The sequence below is a fragment of the Abramis brama genome (genome assembly GCF_963993115.1).
Source record: "Abramis brama genome assembly, chromosome: 17".
Lineage (NCBI taxonomy): Eukaryota > Metazoa > Chordata > Actinopteri > Cypriniformes > Leuciscidae > Abramis > Abramis brama.
The window spans coordinates 874,553-900,531 of record NC_139979.1 but is presented as its reverse complement, the minus strand read 5'-3'; the positions used below and the strand labels follow the sequence as shown (position 1 = coordinate 900,531).

The 25,979-nt window shown below is 38.8% G+C and overlaps 2 protein-coding genes across 2 annotated transcripts; one reads left to right on the top strand and one right to left on the bottom strand.

Moving 5' to 3' along the window:
- The first annotated feature begins 249 nt into the window (after positions 1–249).
- cthrc1b (collagen triple helix repeat containing 1b) lies at positions 250–15,297 on the top strand. Its single transcript, XM_084088943.1, has 4 exons — positions 250–388; positions 9,349–9,567; positions 11,455–11,671; positions 13,740–15,297. Exons 1-4 carry the CDS (start codon positions 272–274, stop codon positions 13,886–13,888), a joined length of 702 nt encoding a protein of 233 aa, XP_083945069.1. The 5' UTR covers positions 250–271; the 3' UTR covers positions 13,889–15,297.
- Positions 15,298–16,880: 1,583 nt separating this feature from the next.
- On the bottom strand, positions 16,881–25,680 carry slc25a32b (solute carrier family 25 member 32b). The gene is made up of 8 exons (XM_084088948.1): positions 25,589–25,680; positions 25,283–25,448; positions 23,375–23,525; positions 22,420–22,505; positions 20,363–20,517; positions 18,897–19,010; positions 18,040–18,185; positions 16,881–17,317 (listed from the first exon to the last, which is right to left on the bottom strand). The coding sequence occupies exons 2-8, from the start codon at positions 25,434–25,436 to the stop codon at positions 17,191–17,193; spliced, it is 933 nt and encodes a 310-aa protein (XP_083945074.1). The 5' UTR covers positions 25,437–25,448; positions 25,589–25,680; the 3' UTR covers positions 16,881–17,190.
- Between the last annotated feature and the right edge of the window lie 299 nt (positions 25,681–25,979).

Sequence of the window (25,979 nt, the reverse complement as noted above, 5' to 3'; positions counted from 1 at the left end):
AGAATGTGAGAAACCCTCTCTCTCTCTCAGTCTCTCTCTCTCTCTCTCTCTCTCTCTCTCAGTCCTGAGCTCTACAGATGTGAGAATGTGAGAAACCCTCTCTCTCTCTCAGTCTCTCTCTCTCTCTCTCTCTCTCTCTCTCTCTCAGTCCTGAGCTCTACAGATGTGAGAATGTGAGAAACCCTCTCTCTCTCTCTCTCTCTCTCTCTCTCTCTCAGTCCTGAGCTCTACAGATGTGAGAATGTGAGAAACCCTCTGTAAGCGCTCAGATATGGGACTCTTCATCACTCCAGTGTTGATCGTCTCCTTCTTATTATTTACATGTTATGAAGCAGAGAAATTAAAATCCAGAGGACTGCGCCAGAAGGATGTCGACTACATGGAGAAAGTAAGACTTTAAGGATTTATTGTATTAATTGCTTCTAAAACATGGGCAAAATAAGTAGTGATTTTTGTGTATTTATGCAATGCATTTAAACCCAAAGGAAACTCACAGGTTTCTCTCCGGAGACTCAATTAAATTTCACTTAATGAAGATGTTTTTCAGCTCGGATCATTCGTTCTTGGAAAAAAGTTTGAGATCACTGACTTTAGATTGCAAACTTTATTTGCACAGTTTAAGATTTCTTCAACCTTTGAGAAGCAGTAAGTCTTACATTTTCTTCATTTTCTAAGAAAAACAAATGAGATAAAGAGATCTCATCTGTGCTTTTTCTTACAAATAAGAAGCTTTATCAGTAACACTTTACTTCAAGCCTTCATGTATATGCATATACATAAAGGATATACATATATTAAGCATTATATCTTTTCATAATTGTAACCAAAGTTAAAATGCATTATTTGCAGATTCCTTGTTGCATCTGAAACTGGTTGTTTGTTTTAATGCATTATACTTTCTAAAGGTGTATTCAAGTAATAGATATTATAACTGTGGTTACAATTATTCATAGGTGCATTACGAGGCATAATTAATGCATTAAAATACTTTTATAGTGCATTACGCATAAAGGCTTTAAGTAAAGTGTTTGAGTTTCTCTTGGCTTCATTGACTGACAGAGTTCATCAGATCTTCAGTGTAAGTCTGAGTGACTGTAAGGTGATTACCGGATTCTCTCTTTAAGGAATCTATATTAGAACTGATTTCCTGCAGACAGTGCAAGTTTTTCTTATTGACTAAAGCCTTTGCCAATATTGAACTATGCCAGACTCATTTTTGCAGATGCGAGAAGAAACCGAGTCGCAGGGAGCAGTTAACCAAGCGCTGACATTGCATTGACTCCTAAAAAACGATGTGAAACGCTGTTTAACCGCTTCTAAAGAGTGTGCAGAAACTAATGACGTGATGGAAACTCTCCAGTGGGAAACTCAGTTTTCATCGACAGAAACCAGTGTGTTTCTGAAATATGCATACTGGAAACTTTGCATATAGTTAACATTTTCTGTATGCACACATAATATGATCTACATTTGCCAGTGTAGGGTCCAGCGTGGAGTATTGAATCCCACAATGCATTGTGTTGTTTGCTCTAAATGATTTATAGGTGCACATCATCATTATCGTGTTAAATTCATGTTTCTGGTGATCTTGAATGAGAATAAGTTCCTCTTGCAGCATCTCTTCTCTTCTCTGATGATGAGGGCGGAGCTATAACCTGTCACTCACATGAGATCAGCCAATAGCAAACCACAACCATCCAATCAATTCCCCACAAATACAATCAAGCCCCGCCCACATTTGTTCTTGTTCCAGAAGCGTTTCACTCGATATACGACACTATAGAGAAAACTTCTGTTTCATGCCGACTCTAACTAAAGTTTTATGTATTTGTACTTAATTTGATTTACAAATGCACCAAAATCACCAAAATGCTAATATGATGAGTTCATGTGACAAAAGCAGCATATTGAAGTGGTTATCACTGCATAATACGTTTAGTTTCACATTATATTTTTGAATATGCAGTTCACTAGTATTCCATAGACATCATCATCAAAGTCAGCTAAATTACAGATGTTATCTGCTTAAAATTCTTCTCCTCATTTCATCCCTTGATTGCTTCTAAATCTCCCGAGGTACAATTCAAGACAAATTTGATATTCATCTTTTGCATAATTCAATTCAACAATCTTGCCAGTGGAACCATCTGCATTTTTATTAGCAAGTAACAAAGTTGAACTGTGAATAGTCCAGATATAACCAGTGTGTTCCTGATATCCCAGTTCTCAAGCTGCAACAGACCCAGCGGACACACAGTTATTCGTTTAAGACTGATTAAACGAAGGCCTGAAACATACGCTATCCAAGTATTTCATGCTTTGTTGAGATGTAGAATATGTCTAACTACAATTCATAACAGAATGCAAGTATATATATATATCCATTCTAGGCACTGGCACTCCTGTCTAAGCCCCTCCTTCTGAAAGCACACTGTGCTCTGATTGGTCGGCTGGTCTCCCCTTCCCATAACCGGCAGTTTAACACACTACTAACTAACTCAACCAGGCCCCGCCCCTTTAGTCTGCCTATGAATTATTATAATGAGGAATATTGTGACGTGTTCGTTCCCGGAAGAAACTCAAGACTACAATGGAAACATGGAAAAAGCAGAATAGATGTTATTTAAGTAATTGTGTATTTATATTAATTTCGTTTTTATTGTAAGTTCTTGGTGTTATTGTGAATGATTCATCCGTTCACATTATTCCAAAGAAAATAATATATTATAAAGTATTATTTCAAAAAAAAACTTTGGAATAATGTGAACTGCATAACTGCAGAAAGTTGTTACATTTTCATAAAGTGTGTACTTTAGGAAAATGTAACAACTTTCTCCACTTTTATGGCATTTCATTTTGACTTGCAAAACTCTGGCCAAGCATTCGCATAGAGTCCATTTCTGTGTTATTTTAATATAATTCATATACTATCATAGTATTTATTAATTAGCTTTTATTTTATATTTCAGTTTTAAGATATTATAAGAAATTAGAAAGAGATATGATATTTTAGATATTCATTTTTAATGACCTATACAAGTTTGATCAAACCCTCAAAAATATGAGGACTATATTTTATACATTTTTTAATATTTTAAATATGAGTGGCGAACAAAACACTAAACTTGATGCTGGTATTCATCTGACAAAATGATTTTTTTCAGGTTTTACTGTACAAAGCTGCATAGAAAAACAAAAAGCATAGCCTACTGCACGTTAACTACACATAATCAGTTATTAATATTTCAGAGGAGCTCTTGTTTTTGCATGCGTTCATGATTTCTGGCCAAAAAATGATGTCGCACAATTTGTCATGTTTCATTGCGTTATTATCAGAGAAATCGACTCCAAGCACAACTATTGATCACGAACTGGGGAAACGGGATCTTCCCTCCTGGATCAGAGCGACTCGATCACCAAACTGTGTTTTATTGTAAATGATAGTATCAGCTTTAATAACCATCCCTCTCGATTCATCACTGTAATGAAACACGGAGCGGTGGGTAGATTATACGGAGGGTGAGTTTCTCATTCAGAGAGTGTGTGTGTGTGTGTGTGTGTGTGTGTGTGGAAAGCTCAGGTGTGTTCCGTCAATAAAACACAGCGGAGCCAAACGCGCTGAACGTGGCCTGGCACTGCAAGCTTATGAATATGGATATTCTCGGTGGCTGGCCCGTGGCCTGTATCGGGAGATTTATTGCCTGTTTAAGGGCCCTTATTTCCACGGCTCTCCGCTCGCAGGCACACTGATTACTCTTGCAGGAGACTCGGGTGACGGCAGACCTCCTGCGCTCCTGGCACGGTCACAGCGCTTCATATTCGAGTCTTACATTCACATGTAAATGTGTGGTTCGTCACTGCCTCGCTAATGCACCAACATTTGCACAAGACTCTAAATGGCCTATTATGCGTTTATTACAGTGTTCTTATTGTTATTTTCTGCATGGTCGTAGAGAGCGCTGGTTGTTCCACTTTGCATTTCGGCTATAGGTTTCTTATCTATCAGTGGCATTTTCATTACTCTACACCCCCTGAGCGACTCTTCATTAAAATGCATTTTTTTGCACACAAGTCGTTTTTTGGTATTGGAGATCAAACGTTGCATGCAAAACAGCATTATTATAACCTATATTTTGAGTGTCAGTGGCTTTTATCTATTAAACTGTTGAATGAGGGTTGCCAGGTCTGCGTGACTAAACCAGCCCATCCTACGGTGGCCCAGTAGTGCACAACACAACGATATAAAGCCACAACACATCGAAATAAAGCCACAACACAACGATATAAAGCCACAACACAACGATATAAAGCCACAACACATCGAAATAAAGCCACAACACAACGATATAAAGCCACAACACAATGAAATAAAGCCACAACACAATGAAATAAAGCCACAACACAACGAAAGTCACAACACAACGAAATAAAGCCACAACACAACGATATAAAGCCACAACACAATGAAATAAAGCCACAACACATCGAAATAAAGCCACAACACAACGAAATAAAGCCACAAAACAACGATATAAAGCCACAACACAATGAAATAAAGCCACAACACAATGAAATAAAGCCACAACACAACGAAAGTCACAACACAACGATATAAAGCCACAACACATCGAAATAAAGCCACAACACAACGAAAGTCACAACACAACGATATAAAGCCACAACACAACGATATAAAGCCACAACACATCGAAATAAAGCCACGACACAATGAAATGAAGCCACAACACAACGAAATAAAGCCACAACACAACGATATAAAGCCACAACACAACGATATAAAGCCACAACACATCGAAATAAAGCCACGACACAATGAAATAAAGCCACAACACAACGAAATAAAGCCACAACACAACGATATAAAGCCACAACACAACGATATAAAGCCACAACACAACGATATAAAGCCACAACACATCGAAATAAAGCCACGACACAATGAAATAAAGCCACAACACAACGATATAAAGCCACAACACAATGAAATAAAGCCACAACACAACGATATAAAGCCACAACACAATGAAATAAAGCCACAACACAACGAAAGTCACAACACAACGATATAAAGCCACAACACATCGAAATAAAGCCACAACACAACGAAAGTCACAACACAACGATATAAAGCCACAACACAACGATATAAAGCCACAACACATCGAAATAAAGCCACGACACAATGAAATGAAGCCACAACACAACGAAATAAAGCCACAACACAACGATATAAAGCCACAACACAACGATATAAAGCCACAACACATCGAAATAAAGCCACGACACAATGAAATAAAGCCACAACACAACGAAATAAAGCCACAACACAACGATATAAAGCCACAACACAACGATATAAAGCCACAACACAACGATATAAAGCCACAACACATCGAAATAAAGCAACGACACAATGAAATAAAGCCACAACACAACGATATAAAGCCACAACACAATGAAATAAAGCCACAACACAACGATATAAAGCCACAACACAATGAAATAAAGCCACAACACATCGAAATAAAGCCACAACACAACGAAATAAAGCCACAACACAACGATATAAAGCCACAACACATCGAAATAAAGCCACAACACAATGAAATAAAGCCACAACACAACGAAAGTCACAACACAATGATATAAAGCCACAACACATCGAAATAAAGCCACAACACAACGAAAGTCACAACACAACGATATAAAGCCACAACACAACGATATAAAGCCACAACACATCGAAATAAAGCCACGACACAATGAAATGAAGCCACAACACAATGAAATAAAGTCACAACACAACGATATAAAGCCACAACACAACGATATAAAGCCACAACACATCGAAATAAAGCCACGACACAATGAAATAAAGCCACAACACAACGAAATAAAGCCACAACACAACGATATAAAGCCACAACACAATGAAATAAAGCCACAACACATCGAAATAAAGCCACAACACAACGATATAAAGCCACAACACAACGATATAAAGCCACAACACATCGAAATAAAGCCACGACACAATGAAATGAAGCCACAACACAACGAAAGTCACAACACAACGATATAAAGCCACAACACAACAATATAAAGCCACAACACATCGAAATAGAGCCACGACACAATGAAATGAAGCCACAACACAACGAAAGTCACAACACAACGATATAAAGCCACAACACATCGAAATAAAGCCACAACACATCGAAATAAAGCCACAACACAACGAAAGTCACAACACAACGATATAAAGCCACAACACATCGAAATAAAGCCACAACACATCGAAATAAAGCCACAACACAACGAAATAAAGCCACAACACATCGAAATAAAGTCACAACACAACGATATAAAGCCACAACACAACGATATAAAGCCACAACACAACGATATAAATAAAGCCACAACACAACGATATAAAGCCACAACACAACGATATAAATAAAGCCACAACACAACGATATAAAGCCACAACACAACGATATAAAGCCACAACGATATAAAGCCACAACACAACGATATAAAGCCACAACGATATAAAGCCACAACACAACGAAATAAAGCCACAACACAACGATATAAAGCCACAACGATATAAAGCCACAACACAACGATATAAAGCCACAACGATATAAAGTCACAACACAACGAAATAAAGCCACAACACAACGATATAAAGCCACAACACAACGATATAAAGCCACAACGATATAAAGCCACAACACAACGATATAAAGCCACAACACAACGATATAAAGCCACAACGATATAAAGCCACAACACAACGATATAAAGCCACAACGATATAAAGTCACAACACAACGAAATAAAGCCACAACACAACGATATAAAGCCACAACACAACAAAATAAAGCCACAACACAAAAGCCACAACACAATGAAATAAAGCCACAACACAATGGAAATGCTCCCGACCACTAGAGGGCTCTCGGAGCGCGGTAATATTAGTTTTCCTTGCCACTGTATGCTAACATGTTCTAAGCAGGGGGCCAATGCTTCGTAAAAATTTGAAGCTTCCCCGGGGGCCGCCATTGGCTAGCGGACCCCCACCTGCTGTTAGCATTCCATTGACTCCCATTCATTTTGGTGTCACTTTGACAGCGAATAACTTTACATCTGAGGCGTTTAAAGACTCCATTTGTCCATTATTTATTTCTAAAGAAACACGACAATGTATAAAAGGCTCCATTACCTTGTATCTTACATTATGGCCCAGTAGAAGCAGTTTTTGTAAAAATAGGCTAACGATTGCGTCATAACCACGCGACTCTCTGTCGCACAGTAGAGAGATTATCGTATGGACAGGAGGAGAAGCTCGCGGGCAATCGGGGGGACGTGGAGGCAAAATGACAAAATAATTAATCAGAATACTTAGCAAAAGTTGCTCCTGCTCCAGCTCATGGACAGCTCCTACTCACACTCTCCGTCTCTGTGAGTTTCGGAAGGGAATGATTCAGATTTCTCTTGGCACAGCTACTAGAAGACAGACAGGTTGCTCACGTCACATCTACGTCGGCAAGCTCAGTGTGAGTGTGAGTCTGCGCAGTCGCTCAGCCATCAGGAAGTGAGAGCTTCTAATTTGCTTCACTTTTCTCTGTTGAAACCTATGGGGTCGCTGTGTCCAGTTTATATACTGTCTATGATGCTACCATGTTCTAAGCTAGCTGCTAAGCTCCAGGAGATATAAACTGATTTAAGCTTAAACTGATGGCTTTGTCAAGTCAACATAATGAGTTGAGATGTTTTTACAGTGTATAAATGGGCCTTTAATACACAGTAAGTGTCTTTCTTGTCTATACTGAAACACTATCATGCATTAATAGTTGAACACAATTCTTGTTGCTTCTATACAAAGATTAAATCAAGGCAGGTTTGCTTGTTTAAGGTTGCCATACTGTGTGGGTGGTGCGTCACTGAATGCCCGTTTATCTGAGACTCTGTGAACAACTGTGTGTAATCAGAGAAGGAAGCATTTAATGAATCTCAATAATAATGACCTGCGCATTTTACAGCCTGAATGGAAAGATGAGTCCATCTCCATGTTTTAATACATTGCTAGAATGAATCACATAACATAAATTGTTAACATAACTTAGCATGTTGCTAGAATAAATTAACATGTTGCTAGAATGAATTAGCATGTTGCTAGCAGGATTTAGTACGGTGCTAGCATGAATTAACATGTTTCTAGCATGAATTGGAATTTGTTTGCATGATTTAGCATGTGGCTAGCATGATTTGGCATTTTGTTAACATTATTTAGCATTTGCTGGCATGAATAAGCATGTTGCTAGCATTTTTATCATGTTGCTAGCATGAATTAGCATGTTTTGCTAACATATTTAACTTTGCCAGAATGAATAACCATGTTAACATGTTTAAGTACATTGCTATCATGATCGTACCATGTTTTATCATGTTGCTAACATAATCTTAGCATGTTTTAGCACATTGCTAGCATGTTTTATAATGTTGCTAATATGATCTTATCATTTTTGAACTTGTTGCTAACATGAATTAACATGTTGCTAACATGTTTTAGTACATTGTTAGCATGAATTAGGCTTTTGCTAACCTGTTTATAGCACAAATTAGCATGTTGCTAACATGATCCTAGCATTAATTAGCATGTTGCTAGCAATTTTCAGCATGAATAAGCATGTTAACGTTTTAGCATGTTGCTAACATGAATTAGCATGTTGCTAACATGTTTTAACACATTTTCAGCATGAATAAGCATGTTAACGTTTTAACATTTTGTTAGCATGAGTTAGTATGTTGCTAACATGTTTTAACGCATTGCTAGCATGAATTAGCATGTTAGCATGAATTAGCATGCTAGCATGAATTAGCATGTTAACAAGAATTAGCATGTTAACATGTTTTAGCATGCTGCTAGCATGTTTTAACACATTGTTAGCATGAACTAGCATGTTAACATGAATTAGCATGTTAACATGTTTTAACATGTTGTTAGCATGAATTAGCATGTTGTTAGCTTGTTTTAATACATTGTTAGCATGAATTAGCATGTTGCTAGCATGTTTTAACACATTGCTAGCATGAATTAGCATGTTAACATGTTTTAGCACGTTGCTAGCATGAATTAACATGCGTTTTACAGCCTGAATGGATGAATGAGTGTGTCTTTATGCTCCAGTTTCCTCTCCATGCTCTTTAGTAACACTGTGCAAAAGAGTTTCAGCCACTGCATGTTTTTCTCATCAGTCAGACTCACTCCTGATGCTTTACACTGACTGGAGTTCAGCTGTTGAATCCTGTGTGTTGCAGTTCTCCAGCTGCCCCCAGGGTCCCACCGGCCCCCCGGGAAGAGATGGGAACCCAGGAGTGAACGGGATCCCAGGCACTCCGGGTGTCCCGGGGCGAGACGGGGCGAGAGGACAGAAGGGGGAGTGTGTGACGGAGAGGTTCGAGGAGCCGTGGAAACCCAACTATAAGCAGTGCGCCTGGAATGCACTCAACTACGGCATCGACCTGGGGAAAATCACAGTAAGAGATCCGACCTCCTCTTCCTCCTCAGGAGTGTTTTCTCCAGTATATGTCTGGTATCTTCATCCTCCTCTTCCTCCTCTTCCTCCTCAGGAGTGTTTTCTCCAGTATTTGTCTGGTATCTTCATCCTCCTCTTCCTCCTCAGGAGTGTTTTCTCCAGTGTATGTCTGGTATCTTCATCCTCCTCTTCCTCCTCAGGAGTGTTTTCTCCAGTATTTGTCTGGTATCTTCATCCTCCTCTTCCTCCTCAGGAGTGTTTTCTCCAGTATTTGTCTGGTATCTTCATCCTCCTCTTCCTCCTCAGGAGTGTTTTCTCCAGTATTTGTCTGGTATCTTCATCCTCCTCTTCCTCCTCAGGAGTGTTTTCTCCAGTATTTGTCTGGTATCTTCATCCTCCTCTTCCTCCTCTTCCTCCTCAGGAGTGTTTTCTCCAGTATTTGTCTGGTATCTTCATCCTCCTCTTCCTCCTCAGGAGTGTTTTCTCCAGTATTTGTCTGGTATCTTCATCCTCCTCTTCCTCCTCAGGAGTGTTTTCTCCAGTATTTGTCTGGTATCTTCATCCTCCTCTTCCTCCTCAGGAGTGTTTTCTCCAGTATTTGTCTGGTATCTTCATCCTCCTCTTCCTCCTCTTCCTCCTCAGGAGTGTTTTCTCCAGTATTTGTCTGGTATCTTCATCCTCCTCTTCCTCCTCAGGAGTGTTTTCTCCAGTATTTGTCTGGTATCTTCATCCTCCTCTTCCTCCTCAGGAGTGTTTTCTCCAGTGTATGTCTGGTATCTTCATCCTCCTCTTCCTCCTCAGGAGTGTTTTCTCCAGTATATGTCTGGTTTCTTCATCCTCCTCTTCCTCCTCTTCCTCCTCAGGAGTGTTTTCTCCAGTATATGTCTGGTATCTTCATCCTCCTCTTCCTCCTCTTTCTCCTCAGGAGTGTTTTCTCCAGTATATGTCTGGTTTCTTCATCCTCCTCTTCCTCCTCAGGAGTGTTTTCTCCAGTATATGTCTGGTTTCTTCATCCTCCTCTTCCTCCTCAGGAGTGTTTTCTCCAGTATATGTCTGGTATCTTCATCCTCCTCTTCCTCCTCAGGAGTGTTTTCTCCAGTATATGTCTGGTTTCTTCATCCTCCTCTTCCTCCTCAGGAGTGTTTTCTCCAGTATATGTCTGGTATCTTCATCCTCCTCTTCCTCCTCAGGAGTGTTTTCTCCAGTGTATGTCTGGTATCTTCATCCTCCTCTTCCTCCTCAGGAGTGTTTTCTCCAGTATATGTCTTGTTTCTTCATCCTCCTCTTCCTCCTCAGGAGTGTTTTCTCCAGTATATGTCTGGTATCTTCATCCTCCTCTTCCTCCTCAGGAGTGTTTTCTCCAGTATATGTCTGGTTTCTTCATCCTCCTCTTCCTCCTCAGGAGTGTTTTCTCCAGTATATGTCTGGTATCTTCATCCTCCTCTTCCTCCTCAGGAGTGTTTTCTCCAGTATATGTCTGGTTTCTTCATCCTCCTCTTCCTCCTCAGGAGTGTTTTCTCCAGTATATGTCTGGTATCTTCATCCTCCTCTTCCTCCTCAGGAGTGTTTTCTCCAGTATATGTCTTGTTTCTTCATCCTCCTCTTCCTCCTCAGGAGTGTTTTCTCCAGTATTTGTCTGGTATCTTCATCCTCCTCTTCCTCCTCAGGAGTGTTTTCTCCAGTGTATGTCTGGTATCTTCATCCTCCTCTTCCTCCTCAGGAGTGTTTTCTCCAGTATATGTCTGGTATCTTCATCCTCCTCTTCCTCCTCAGGAGTGTTTTCTCCAGTATATGTCTGGTTTCTTCATCCTCCTCTTCCTCCTCAGGAGTGTTTTCTCCAGTATATGTCTGGTTTCTTCATCCTCCTCTTCCTCCTCTTCCTCCTCAGGAGTGCACGTTCACGAAGCAGCGAGTGGCCAGCGCTCTGCGTGTGTTGTTCAGCGGTTCGCTCAGGCTCAAGTGTAAGACGGCGTGTTGCCAGCGCTGGTACTTCACCTTCAACGGGGCCGAATGTGTGTCTCCATTACCTGTGGAGTCCATCATTTACCTGGATCAGGGAAGCCCAGAGTTCAACAGCACCATCAACATCCACAGAACCACGTCAGGTCAGTGACCTCTGAACCCCACCATAACCATAACCGTAACGGTCTAAAAATCACACTATAATGATGACGACAGAGAGAAATGATGTGGTTGGAATCACTTTCATAACGATGTTTTCCTGCGGATGAAGAATAATAACTGACAGCCAATCAGAATTGATGTTGTCAGCAGTGGTGCTTAAATGTTCAAGCTCTTTAAAGCAGGATTGTAAAAATATATAACAAACAGAACGAGGTAACACTTTATTTGGCAACACTTTATTTTACAGTGTCTTTGTTACATGTTACATGTACTTACCATAGTAATAACAGTAAATTATGCATAAGTACATGCAATTAACCCTCAAACAAATCCTAATCCCACCCTAACCCTATAGTAAGTACATATAGTTGCTTAATATTACTCAGTACTTAAATATATAATTACACTGTAACAATGACACCTTAAAATAAAGTGTAACCCAGAACGACATGTGTGGGCACTAATATAGTTATCGTTATAGTTATAATTTTTGGTGTGAAAGTTCTGTTATGACGTTCTACAAAACTGTGGATTTTTAAAGTACATTTTTGCAAGATTTGTAAGATTTGATCAGACACATTAGATGGATTAATTGCATAGATTAATATTGTGCTGGAAAGACAAGACATTTACTTCTGCTTGTCCTTTTGAGAGATTTCTGAAATCCTTTACTTTTAGTAGGCGGGAAATTAATAAAATCTTTGTAATAAGAGTGATGCATAATCTGGGGAAACCTTTTTTTTGTGTGTATGTTTAATAATGGAAAATGTGTTGAATAAAGACATAATAGGTGCCTGATATAAGCCTGTCAAGTACAGTATTAAAATAAAAAGAGATAAAGATGAAATTAAATTTTGAATGGAGAAAATGTCTGTCATCTAGCATTAAATCTTTCTCCATTGTGACATTATTTACTTGACAGTTTGTTTGTTTTTTTGTATAATGTGAAAAAACAATACTATATAATTTATTGTATAGAGTATTATTTTTTACAACAATTGTCAGGACTTAAATGTTCTTAATTAAATACTGAATATTAATTATTTACATTAATAAGATCTAAATTCTAATATTGTGGTGAAATGCAGTTTAACCTGTTTGAGCCACTGAGTTTTATTTTTATTTGTAAAATAATATTTTAAATATGTAATGAGGTCATCCCTGCCGAATAAAGCCCTTCAGGATCAGGATGATACGAGAAGTTTGGGTTTATTTCACGATAATGACATTACGTTAAAGAGGAACACGAAGCCTTGTGTAGAATGAGCCGCGTAATATAAGTGATGCATGATAGCTAAAACACTCAATGAAAGGGTTTTATGGCTCTGTATGGATTAATTACAGCAGATATCTGGAAACCTCTCGTTTATCTCTGTTTAGTGTCTTACTTTAACCTCATCCTTCCCTCGGGTCATTTTGACCCGGAAAATATTTTAGATAATTTTTTTTTATTGAGTGTTCATCAGGGTCCAAGACCCCAGGACTTTTGTCGCACATGAACCACTAATACACTGTTTAATGGATTCGAGGAGTTTTGTGGTTGAAATTTAAAATAGTAACACATCCTTCACTCACTGGTCAATTTGACCCCCTTAGGAATGAATGGAATGCGTCAGTATACGTAGAAAAACCTAAAAATGCTAAAAATTCTAACTAAAAATGCTAAAACTTTACCAAAAAATTATTTTATAATATGTATCTGAATGCACAGTGAAGTAAAACTGGCTTTAGGACCCAGCGGAACAGCTCATTTGCTCCATATAGAGATATTAGGCCATCTAGACCAGCGTTTCCCAACCGGGGTGCCTTCTGGCGAGAGCAGGGGTGGGGTGCCTTCTGGCGAGAGCAGGGGTGGGGTGCCGTCTGGCGAGAGCAGGGGTGCCGTGTAAAAACTCCCATCAAACATTTAAAAATTGCTAAAATGTGTACAAAGTTTTTTTCCCCTAAGAACATGGTGAATATGTCATCATTTCTGTCTATTGACAGTATTAATATAAAGTCCTGGTCATCAGCGTCCCAGTCTAACTCAACTGTGTGTGCTGGTTTCAGTGGAAGGTGTGTGTGGAGGAGTCGGGAAAGGCCTGGTGGATGTTGCGGTGTGGGTGGGAACGTGTGGAGATTATCCTCACGGAGACGCTTCTACTGGGTGGAACTCTGTGTCTCGGGTGATCATAGAAGAGCTTCCTCTGAGCGTCTGAAACTCTTCATCATCATCATCATCATCATCACACACACACACACACACACACACACATCTGTGTCTCGGGTGATCATAGAAGAGCTTCCTCTGAGCGTCTGAAACTCTTCATCATCATCATCATCATCACACACACACACACACACACACACACACACACATCTGTGTCTCGGGTGATCATAGAAGAGCTTCCTCTGAGCGTCTGAAACTCTTCATCATCATCATCATCATCATCACACACACACACACACACACACACACATCTGTGTCTCGGGTGATCATAGAAGAGCTTCCTCTGAGCGTCTGAAACTCTTCATCATCATCATCATCACACACACACACACACACACACACACACACACACACACACACACACACATCTGTGTCTCGGGTGATCATAGAAGAGCTTCCTCTGAGCGTCTGAAACTCTTCATCATCATCATCACACACACACACACACACTCACACACACACCAGTGTCTCGGGTGATCATAGAAGAGCTTCCTCTGAGCGTCTGAAACTCTTCATCATCATCATCATCATCACACACACACACACACATCTGTGTCTCGGGTGATCATAGAAGAGCTTCCTCTGAGCGTCTGAAACTCTTCATCATCATCATCATCATCATCACACACACACACACACTCACACACACACCAGTGTCTCGGGTGATCATAGAAGAGCTTCCTCTGAGCGTCTGAAACTCTTCATCATCATCACACACATACACACACACACACACACACACACACACCAGTGTCTCGGGTGATCAAAGAAGAGCTTCCTCTGAGCGTCTGAAACTCTTCATCATCATCATCATCATCATCAGCGTTACTGCGTCTTCTGTCCGTTCAGTCCGTCTTCAAACTCTTTACTGTTTCTCACAATATCTGAATGACATCCAACCAAACATCTACTGAACGACTGTGGCTTTCTGTGAAACGCTCCTGCATCACTTCTGCAGACGTCACATGATTAGATATTTTGTTTGATAATTGCAGTGACATTCACACAATCACATCATCTCGGCCTCGTTTATAAAACGTTGCACTGAAAATCAATTCTCAAATGTGTGTACGTGTGATTCACAGAACGATACGGACAGAAAACATCTTCCAGATGTCACATCTATAAATTGCAAATTATCTTCTTGAATGAAATTGCGCAGCTGAAGTGTCTCCGATCTAATTAATGTCATTAACATATATTAAAAAAAGCACCAATCGACATCCGATTGCTTTACTCGAACCTGCACGTTTAATAAATGAGGCCCAGACTCTTCAAACCAACCGATGCGAGTCTCGTATTGAACAGTCTGAGTCTGGACAGGCACTGCAAAACTCTGAACACATTATGTTGGATAATTTTTTAAATGTCAATAAAGTTTTTAAAGAATTCCTAACATTGGGTGCATGTTCTTCAGAGAGCGCTGGTTATTAACCGATGAGCATAACACATTTTAAGGCCATGAATTTGCACTCATTAACAGAAATGTCAGGAATGAGCCAGAAAATGTCAGATTCAGTAAATCTGTGCGCTTGTGGTTTGAGGAATGAAGCCTGAGGTTTGGCCAGCGATACAACAATGATGGAACAGATTTACACATAAAACATTGATGTTCACTGATGAATTACCATCAGGACTGGGCAATATGACCAAACTGTAATGTCTCGGCTTTTCAGCACTATTCTCAATACATATTTGCTCTGAAATGGCTTGATTCTTTGAAGCAGCTTGAATTGATTCACAGATATTAATTGTGAAACTGTATAAAGATAAAGCATATTAAAGGGGCTATACAGCAAAAACCCCAGTGTTAAATTAAAACGAGTTTTTTGAAGAGTTTAGTTAACTCCACAGTCAAGAGTGATAAATCTGAAGCAGTGTTAAAGATACTGAGATAATTAAGTGATTGAGTGATGATTGACCATTAGTGAAGACACCTGATAATAATAAGCAGAATCACTGAAGGACAGAGTCGCCATTATGGTGATCAGTGTTCAACTCTTTACCCTTGACTTTAAAATGTTTAAAGGGGAGGTATAATGCCCTTTTCACAAGATGTAAAATAAGTCTCTGATGTCCCCAGTGTGTATGTGAAGTTTTAGCTCAAAATACCCCACAGATATTTTTATATAGCATGTTAAAGTTGTCACTTTTTGAGGGTGAGCGAAAACACACCGTTTTTGTGTCTGTCCCTTTAAATGCAAATGAGCTGCTGCTCCCGGCACAGAGGGCGGAGCTTCAACACCTTGTGTCCTTTTACCTCACATAGACATGCACTGAAAATAACAATGTTTATGTTCAAACCGCAGTCAGACAATGATGGAGAGACTCGAGAAGAAGTGACAACATGTAGAAGCAACAGGACATTTCTGAATGGTTAGTTGATGAATTTATGTGCTTATGTGGAGTTATCGTCTAACCTTTGATTAGCATATTCTGTCATGATTATCTATAAATCGCATTCCCGGGGGCGGGGTTTATGTAAATTTTAGGGTTGGTGATGTCACTAACCCGGGAGGAATGTGGTGTAGTCTCTACCAGCCGTTTGTTGTAGTCCTTAAAAAGCGATTTCTTTAAAAGCAAATATCTCCCTTTGCTTTGAACTTTGAGCGTTGTAACTTTGCAGATGTTGTTTATGCTCAAACAGTAACATTACACACTAACTTAAGTTAGAAAAGTGGAATCATAATCAACCACCCCTTTAAACTGCTTTTTTTCTAGACAAGAGCCCAACTAAACACTGATCACCATAATGATGACCCGTTCCTTCAGTGATTCTGCTTGTTAACATCAGGTGTTCATCACTAATGCTCAATCATCACTCAATTAATCACTTAATTAATTATCTCCCTAATTAACTAACACTGCTTCAGAGTTAACACTCTTGAGTGTGGACTCAAACTCTGAGGACTGTTAATTTAACACTGGAGTTTTTTGTGTGTGTATATGTAAGAATTTAAAGATTAAAAGTTTAAACCTGGTTTGTTTTTGACACTTTTTTAATTAGATGAAATAAACAACCTTTAAGAGAATATAACTTACAGCCACTTAAAAAAATGTACATAATCAATCCATCATGTCCATATTCAGCATAATGTCACACCAGCTGCAGTTTCTGGAGGAGTGACGACACGCGTTACACTTTGACTCTGTGGCATCATGCAGTTCAGTTTTCCAGAGAGGTTTTTCTGGTTGTTTTATTCATTTCTTTATGTCTGTGGACGCCAAACACTGTCGCTGACGGGACGACCCATCCCAGGTCCGGTTCGGGTCCGGTTCGGGTCCGGTCGTTCACTGGTGCCGGTCCAGGAGGAATCGGGAAACGTTCTCATAAACCACAAAGGTTATGCAGCAGGCCGGAGTGACCCGGATCAGGTTTGGCACCATGCCTTTGTAGAAGCCCAATACACCCTCGTTTCTGAGCAAACACACACATATTACAGGAAAACTACATTCTACCAGAAAACAATGTCAAACTTCACCAAACTGATATTAGAGTGATTTCTGAAGGATCATGTGACACTGAAGACTGGAGTAATGATGCTGAAAATTCAGCTTTGATCACAGGAGTAAATTACACTTTACTATATATTCACATAGAAAACTGATGATTTACACTGGAATAATATTTCACTGTTTTACTGTATTTTTACTCAAATAAATGCAGCTGAAGAGAATCTTTTCGAAGACATAAACACTGTGGTGTATAAACACTTGTGTGGTAACACTTTACAAAAATGTTCATTAGTTAACATTAGTACTAACAATGTACAACATATCCGTTTGTTAATGTATTTATTAATCTTTGTTAAAGTTAGTTAATAAAAATACATCTGTTCATTGTTTGTTCATGTTAGTTCACGGTACATTTACTAATGTTAACAAATACCTTTGATTGTATCGTATTAGTAAATGTTGAAATGAATATTAACTAAGGTTGATAAATGCTGAAGAAGTATTGTTCATTCTCAGTTCATGTTAACTAAGGTAGTTAACTAATGAACTTTATTATAAAGTGTTACCGATTGTGTTAATGTAGTTCAAAAGCATAAATGTGAAGTTTTTTTCATTTTCTTTTAGTCATTTATATCCATTATATATATATGTTGTGCTGGAGTGCATGTGAATCCCAGGCTTTACCTCCACGTTCTCCGGACGACATCCACCAGTCCATCATACGTGTTGTGCTGATCCTGCAGACGCGCTCGCACCACCTGATACGGGTACGTCGTTGCCACTGCGAATATTTTGGACAAAGCTGCCATAGTAATGTATTCTAATGGATTCTGGAGAGAAAATAGAGCACAAAATACAGTGTGTAGTTTCTACAAACCCCATTACTGCACTGATAAATGTGGCTGTTTAGCATAATACCACTTAAAGGGGATCTATTATGCCTTTTACTAAGTCTTGATGTTGTTTTCAGGCTCTACTAGAACATGTTTTCATGCTTGAATGTTCAAAAAACATTATTTTCCTCATATTCTCCATTGTTGCGGCTCCTCTCTTCCCAGTCTGCCAGTAACGCTCTGTTTACTTCCTGTCTCTATGAAGCCCCTCCTTCTTAAAGCACACTGTGCTCTGATTGGTCGGCTGGAGCAGTGTGTTGTGATTGGTCGAGCGCTTCGAGTGTGTTTGGGAAATGCCCCGCCCCTTACCATAACCGCCAGTTTAACACACTACTAACTAACTCAACCAGGCCCCGCCCCTTTATTCTGCATATGAATTATTATAATGAGGAATATTGTGACGTGTTCGTTCCCGGAAGAAACTCAAGACTAATGGAGGCGTTTCAGGAGTTCAGAAACACTGACACTGATATAAATAGATGTTTTCATGCTCAAACATCAACATTACACACTAAAGAAAGATGAACATGAAAAAAAAGCATCATAGCTGCTCTTTAAAATGATAAGGTCATGTGACAACAATGCAGAAACAGTTTGAATTGTTCATTGTTGTATAATGTGATGTTTGTGTGCATTGCTTATACTAACCAGTTTAGCATCTGAGTGCATGTTTCTATATTTATTATAATCTCTCTTCAGCTCTTCGTACGCCATGAACTGCAGTGCACCATGGGAGGTCCCAAACAAACCCGGAACAAATCCCTAGGGATCACAAGCGTTAACTCGGCTAGATGAAACAAACAAACAAACCCCACAGCATGAAGTGAACTGAAGCACAATCAGAAATATTCCCATGCTTCTGAGTTCCTGATGCAACGGCTCCTCCTAGTGGCACAGAGTGGATCTCATGCTGGAGGTTCATCATCCTGATTCCTGCACGCTGCCAAAAGCCCTATTCACACGGCAATAGCTTCTCATCCGTAATAATAAATCTGCATGGCACCTCAGTGATGAAACTCATGCATTCGGATGGAGATTTCCTGACGGTGGAGGAGCGAGTTTTGTGATCCCACGAACCCACTGGTCACGTGATCAAACGGATGATTGTCTCTGTCTATGTCATATTGCTTGGAATAATAAGAATAAATTAATATTTAACTTAATAAAAGGAAAATAGCCTAATGTCCTATTTATTATTTGATTATTTAAATCTCCTGTTTAAAAATAAGCTATACTCACTATAATAATTGTCTTTATTGTAATTTCTCTCAAAATGATGGATGTCATTTTAAAAATGTGGGAATAATTTAATACATCCTCTTATTAACATTAGGTAAAAACACAAAGCTGCTTGTTTTTTTTGTTTTTTTTAATGTAGGCTATATAATTGCTGTCATAATAACGGCCCATTTCAAATGTTCACGTGCTTTTCTTCTCTTTATCTTTAAAACGGTGATGAAATATTGTTCTTGTAAATACTTTCCAGCTTTCAGTGATAGCCTACACTAGATCTTTAAAATACATTCGAATTAATTGCGAACATGGTTGCAAAGTGCAACAGTTCTCGTACGGTGCCCTGCAGTGATCAAAAAGGACTTAAAGGGTGAATTTTAAAGTGATCTCTTCTTGTAAACTCAGAGATGTGGATTCAGACGGCAATTAAATCAAGTAATTAATATCTAATTAAGATAGTGTATCTTGTGTGTTCGTCAAAAAACAGTAGGTAATTCGGCCGACGCGGGTGGTGGGAGAAAAACACTGACATTGTGGATTCGGACGGCAATATAATCACCGACTTACCGCTGTAAATGTTGAAAATACCGTACCACCCCATGAGAAACAATTACCGTCCGAATAGGGCTTTAGAAACCCTTTCTTTACTTCTTTTTTCTTTTTCTTATTTTATTGAAGGAATACTTAAAATTGTACAAAATACACATATCGACAAAAAAAGAAAAACAAAACGCAGAGAAACAATAATATAACAATAAACTAAAACAACAAAAAAGGTAAAGAAAAGAAAATCCACATAATTTGAGATATATGTTCTCTGGGGTGTAATTGAACATCTTTTCCCTTTTGTCTGGTATAGAAAGCCTGTGAGAGAGTGGTACCCGATAGAGTCCTGCGATCCCTTCGTGCCGGTATATTTTCCTCAGCGCATCCATCATCCCGGCGTACTGCTTCCCGGACGGGTCGGCGCTGTACTGCAGGACCAGCCGGGTCTTGGTGACCCAGATCGGATTGGTCAGGCACAGCGTCATCGCCCCTAACAGAGACACACAGGATATAAAGTAAATGAAGGACAGATGTTGTAAAATCATTGCTGGCTCACAGCGACTCGTTTAAATGAAGGATGTGTCTAATTCAATTAGAGGAACCCGTGACACACACACACACACACACTCTTAACGTTTAGATTTTATACCGTCCTCCAGATCGATTTGCACCCCGCTTCGTGTCATGAAAAGCTTTTTATGATATTAAAGTGGTGGTATAATGCCCTTTTCACAGATGTAAAATGAGTCTCTGATGTCCCCAGAGTGTGTGTGTGAAGTTTTAGCTCAAAATACCCCACAGATATTTTTATATAGCATGTTAAAATTGTCACTTTTTTGAGGGTGAGCGAAAACACACCGTTTTGTGTGTGTTCCTTTAAATGCAAATGAGCTGCTGCTCCCGGCACAGTGGGCGGAGCTTCAAGAGCTTGTGTGTGTGTGTGTGTGTGTGTGTGTGTGTGTGTGTGTGTGTGTGTGTGTAATAAGCTCTGATTACCTCACACACACACACACTGAAAACTTCTAAAACTTTTAGGCTTTTATGTTCAAACCGGAGTCAGACAATGATGGAGAGACTCGAGAAGAAGTGACAACATGTAGAAGCAACAGGACATTTCTGAATGGTTAGTTGATGAATTTATGTGTCATTGATTAGCATATTCTGTCATGATAATCTATAAATCGCGTTCCCGGGGTTTATGTACATTTTAGGGATAAAGTTTTAGGGTTATAAAGCCAAGATCCACATGAAGAGAGTCATTGCTGTCTCACAGCGACTCGTTTAAATGAAGGATGTGTCGAATTCAATTAGAGGAACCCGTGACACACACACACACACACACTCTTGAAGTTTAGATTTTATAGTGTCCTCCAGAACGATTTGCACCCCGCTTGGTGTCACGGAAAGCTTTTTCTGATATTAATGGACGCGTCTGGTGTGATCTCGGATGAGAGACTGCTGGACTGATGGATCGCTCTGATAATCACACGCCGATTAAAATAAGAGTTCATTTCATTTCAGCAACTCTGCGTGAATCTAATCTGGTGTCGTTAAACTCTACTTGTGTTCCTGTACTATACTGAAGATTACAGTTTTTAATATAGATACCTGAACATAAACAAAAATGTTCGTTATATATATATGCAAGTATACTTATGTGTGTTTGTGAGTATTTGTGTGTGACTGAGTGAGTGAGTGAGTGAGTGAGTGAGTATGTGTGTGTGTGTGAGTGAGAGAGTGTGTGAGTGAGTAAATGAGAGAGAGTGAGTGTGTGTGAGTGAGTGAGTGTGTGAGTGTGTGTGTATGTGAGTGAGTGAGTGAGTGAGTGTGTGAGTGTGTGAGTGAGTGTGTGAATAAATGAGAGAGAGTGAGTGTATGAGTGAGTGAGAGTGAGTGTGTGAGTGAGTGTGTGTGTGTGTGAGTGAGTGAGTGAGTGAGTGAGTGAGTGAGTGAGTGAGTGAGTGTGTGAATAAATGAGAGAGAGTGAGTGTGTGAGTGAGTGAGTGAGTGAGAGTGTGTGTGTGAGTGAGTGAGTGAGTGAGTGAGTGAGTGAGTGAGTGAGTGAGTGAGTGAATAAATGAGAGAGAGTGAGTGTATGAGTGAGTGAGTGAGAGTGTGTGAGTGAGTGTGTGAGTGAGTGTGAGTGAGTGAGTGTGTGTGTGTGTGTGTGTGAGTGAGTGAGTGAGTGAGTGTGTGTGTGTGAGTGAGTGAGTGAGTGAGTGAGTGAGTGAGTGAGTGAGTGTGTGAGTGAGTGAGTGTGTGAATAAATGAGAGAGAGTGAGTGTATGAGTGAGTGAGTGAGAGTGTGTGAGTGAGTGTATGTTAAGTGTTGCGATTTAAGCACATATATTAATACTGGTATTTCCTGTGGTCTGGTGAGAGTGAGCCTGACCTGCTCCGGCGGCCGACAGCAAGTGTTCAGTGGCGCTCAGCTCCTTCTGTCGCCGCTCTCTGGTGTGCGCCTTAATCGCATTGTAACTACGAATATAAGAATAAGTTATATTACTAAAGACATATATCTAACAGTATATTATATATATATATATATATATATATATATATGTATGGATACCAGACCAGGGTTATTATAATGAACTAAAAATAAAACCATTAAAAAAAACTTTCACTTGAAATTCATTTTAACTGAAATCATTTAGTGTAAAAAAAAACTGGAATAATAATTAATAAGAACTATATAGGCACATTTAAAAACAATAATACAAATGACAAAACAACAAAAATTACTAACTTTCATTATAAAATTATCATCATAAATTTGAATGGGTTGTGACATGTTTTTATTTTATTTTATATTTCTTGTAATTATATTCTATTAATAATACTTGAGGTTCCCTTATAATGTTAATACAGTTTTTTGCACAAAAAAGCAAATATATATATGCATAAAAACAATTATTTTCAACCTTCATTCTGATTTGCATGTATATATTTAAGAAAAATGTGTTATTTATATATAAAATGTGTATATTTATATAATATAAATTATATATAAATATATATACAGTATATACATGCAAATATTTCTTAAAAATAAACTTGCATATGTGTTTATTTATATATATATATATATATATATATATATATATATACAAAATAATTATACACAGTACACACACATATTTTATGTAAACACAAACTTTTATTTTGGATGTGATTCATCGTTGCCCAGCGCTACAAAAGATTCAGGCAAATTTGATTTCTCATGTCACGACCCTTTAAATTGATTTGGTAATAGACCACTTAATATGACACAACAATAATGTTTTAAAATACATACAAGATAAATACATACATGAAAGATGAATGCATGCAGAATAAATACATACAAGAAAAAGTAAAGCCCCCATGATGCTCCAGCACCCCAGATGTTGGGGGTGACCCCCTGATAAAGGCCCCGGAGCCCCTCCTGGTGATAGATGCTCCTCATGCAGTGCAGGATGCCGGTGTATTTGGGTCTCACGTCCAGCCCATCACTCACTGCAATGGGGAACATATGCAACCGTCGTGTAAAAGTGTTCGCTTTAAAGGGATAGTTCTCCCAAAAATTTAAATTAGCCCATGATTTACTCACCCTGAAGTCAGCCTAGGTGTATATGACAATATGACAGACGAATGCAATCAGAGTTATATTAAAAAATGTCCTGGCTCTTCCAAGCTTTATAATGGCAGTGAATGGCTGGATATTTTTCTTACACTGTAAGAGCCTGTGGAGCACTTTAATGATGGATAGATGCACTTTAATGATGGATAGATGCACTTTAATGATGGATAGATGCACTTTAATGATGGATAGATGCACTTTAATGATGGATAGATGCACTTTAATGATGGATAGATGCACTTTAATGATGGATAGATGCACTTTTATGATGGACAGATGCACTTTTATGATGGACAGATGCACTTTTATGATGGATAGATGCGCTTTTAATGATGGACAGATGCACTTTTATGATGGACAGATGCACTTTTATGATGGACAGATGCACTTTTATGATGGATAGATGCACTTTTATGATGATAGATGCACTTTTATGATGGACAAATGCACTTTTATGATGGATAGATGCACTTTTATGATGGACAGATGCACTTTTAATGATGGATAGATGCACTTTAATGATGGATAGATGCACTTTAATGATGGATAGATGCACTTTAATGATGGATAGATGCACTTTTATGATGGATAGATGCACTTTTATGATGGATAGATGCACTTTTATGATGGATAGATGCACTTTAATGATGGATAGATGCACTTTTATGATGGATAGATGCACTTTAATGATGGATAGATGCACTTTAATGATGGATAGATGCACTTTAATGATGGATAGATGCACTTTTATGATGGATAGATGCACTTTTATGATGGACAGATGCACTTTTATGATGGATAGATGCGCTTTTAATGATGGACAGATGCACTTTAATGATGGATAGATGCACTTTTATGATGGATAGATGCACTTTTATGATGGATAGATGCGCTTTTAATGATGGACAGATGCACTTTTATGATGGACAGATGCACTTTTATGATGGATAGATGCACTTTTATGATGGATAGATGCGCTTTTAATGATGGACAGATGCACTTTTATGATGGACAGATGCACTTTTATGATGGATAGATGCGCTTTTATGATGGATAGATGCACTTTTATGATGGATAGATGCGCTTTTATGATGGATAGATGCACTTTTATGATGGATAGATGCACTTTTATGATGGATAGATGCGCTTTTAATGATGGACAGATGCACTTTTATGATGGACAGATGCACTTTTATGATGGATAGATGCGCTTTTATGATGGATAGATGCGCTTTTAATGATGGACAGATGCACTTTTATGATGGATAGATGCACTTTTATGATGGACAGATGCACTTTTATGATGGACAGATGCACTTTTATGATGGATAGATGCACTTTTATGATGGACAGATGCACTTTTATGATGGATAGATGCACTTTTATGATGGATAGATGCACTTTTATGGACTTCAAAACAGAAACAGCCATTCACTGCCATTATAAAGCTTGGAAGAGCCAGGATATTTTTTAATATAACTCTGATTGTGTTCGTCTGAAAGAAGAATGTCATACACACCTAGGATGACTTCATGGTGAGTAAATCATGGGCTGATTTTTATTTTTGGGTGAACTATCCCTTTAAAACTGATCAACATGTCATTAGCTGTCGGTTTTGGTTTTGAAATCATACCTGCAAACCTGATCTTGACCAGATCCAGGGGGTGAAGCACGAGTGTGGACGCCACGCCTCCGCTCAGACCCGCGAGGAGGTTCTCGAGCTTCCCGTGGCTGAAGAGACTCCTCAGGCCCGGAGAACCCGAACCCGAAACGGGACTGGAGCTCATGACCCTCCGGTGCTGCGGTTCAACACACTAAATCACACACTGTATTCAATACATTCCTCGATCATTTCAAACCGGTTCTACTAGTAAAGATGTTTATGGGATCTGCTATCACAGCTGCTTTCAGTAAAAATCAATGGTGTCCGTGACCTTACCGGTTGATGTCAGATCATGTACAGTGACAGCAGCGATGATTCGGAAACATGCTGAAACTGGAACACGCCGCTGTACACAACACCAACTGCGCATGCGCAACATTATAATTTCAAAATAAGAGTCTTTGACGAGCACTTATTGTAGCAGAAATCATATAAAAATATTCAATTAAAATATATATTTTTTGTGGCATTAATCACATGTATAATGGCAGTTGACAGTATATAAATCATTTATGTACTACATTTTGTGTATTTTTCTTTCATGACTTTTTTTCTCTTTTATTATCTATATGTTGTTCTCTGAGTTAAAAAAAAGTTTTGTGATGAAAACTATAACATTGGGAGCCATTGATTTTAAAATATACTGTGAATAGAACATTTATTATTT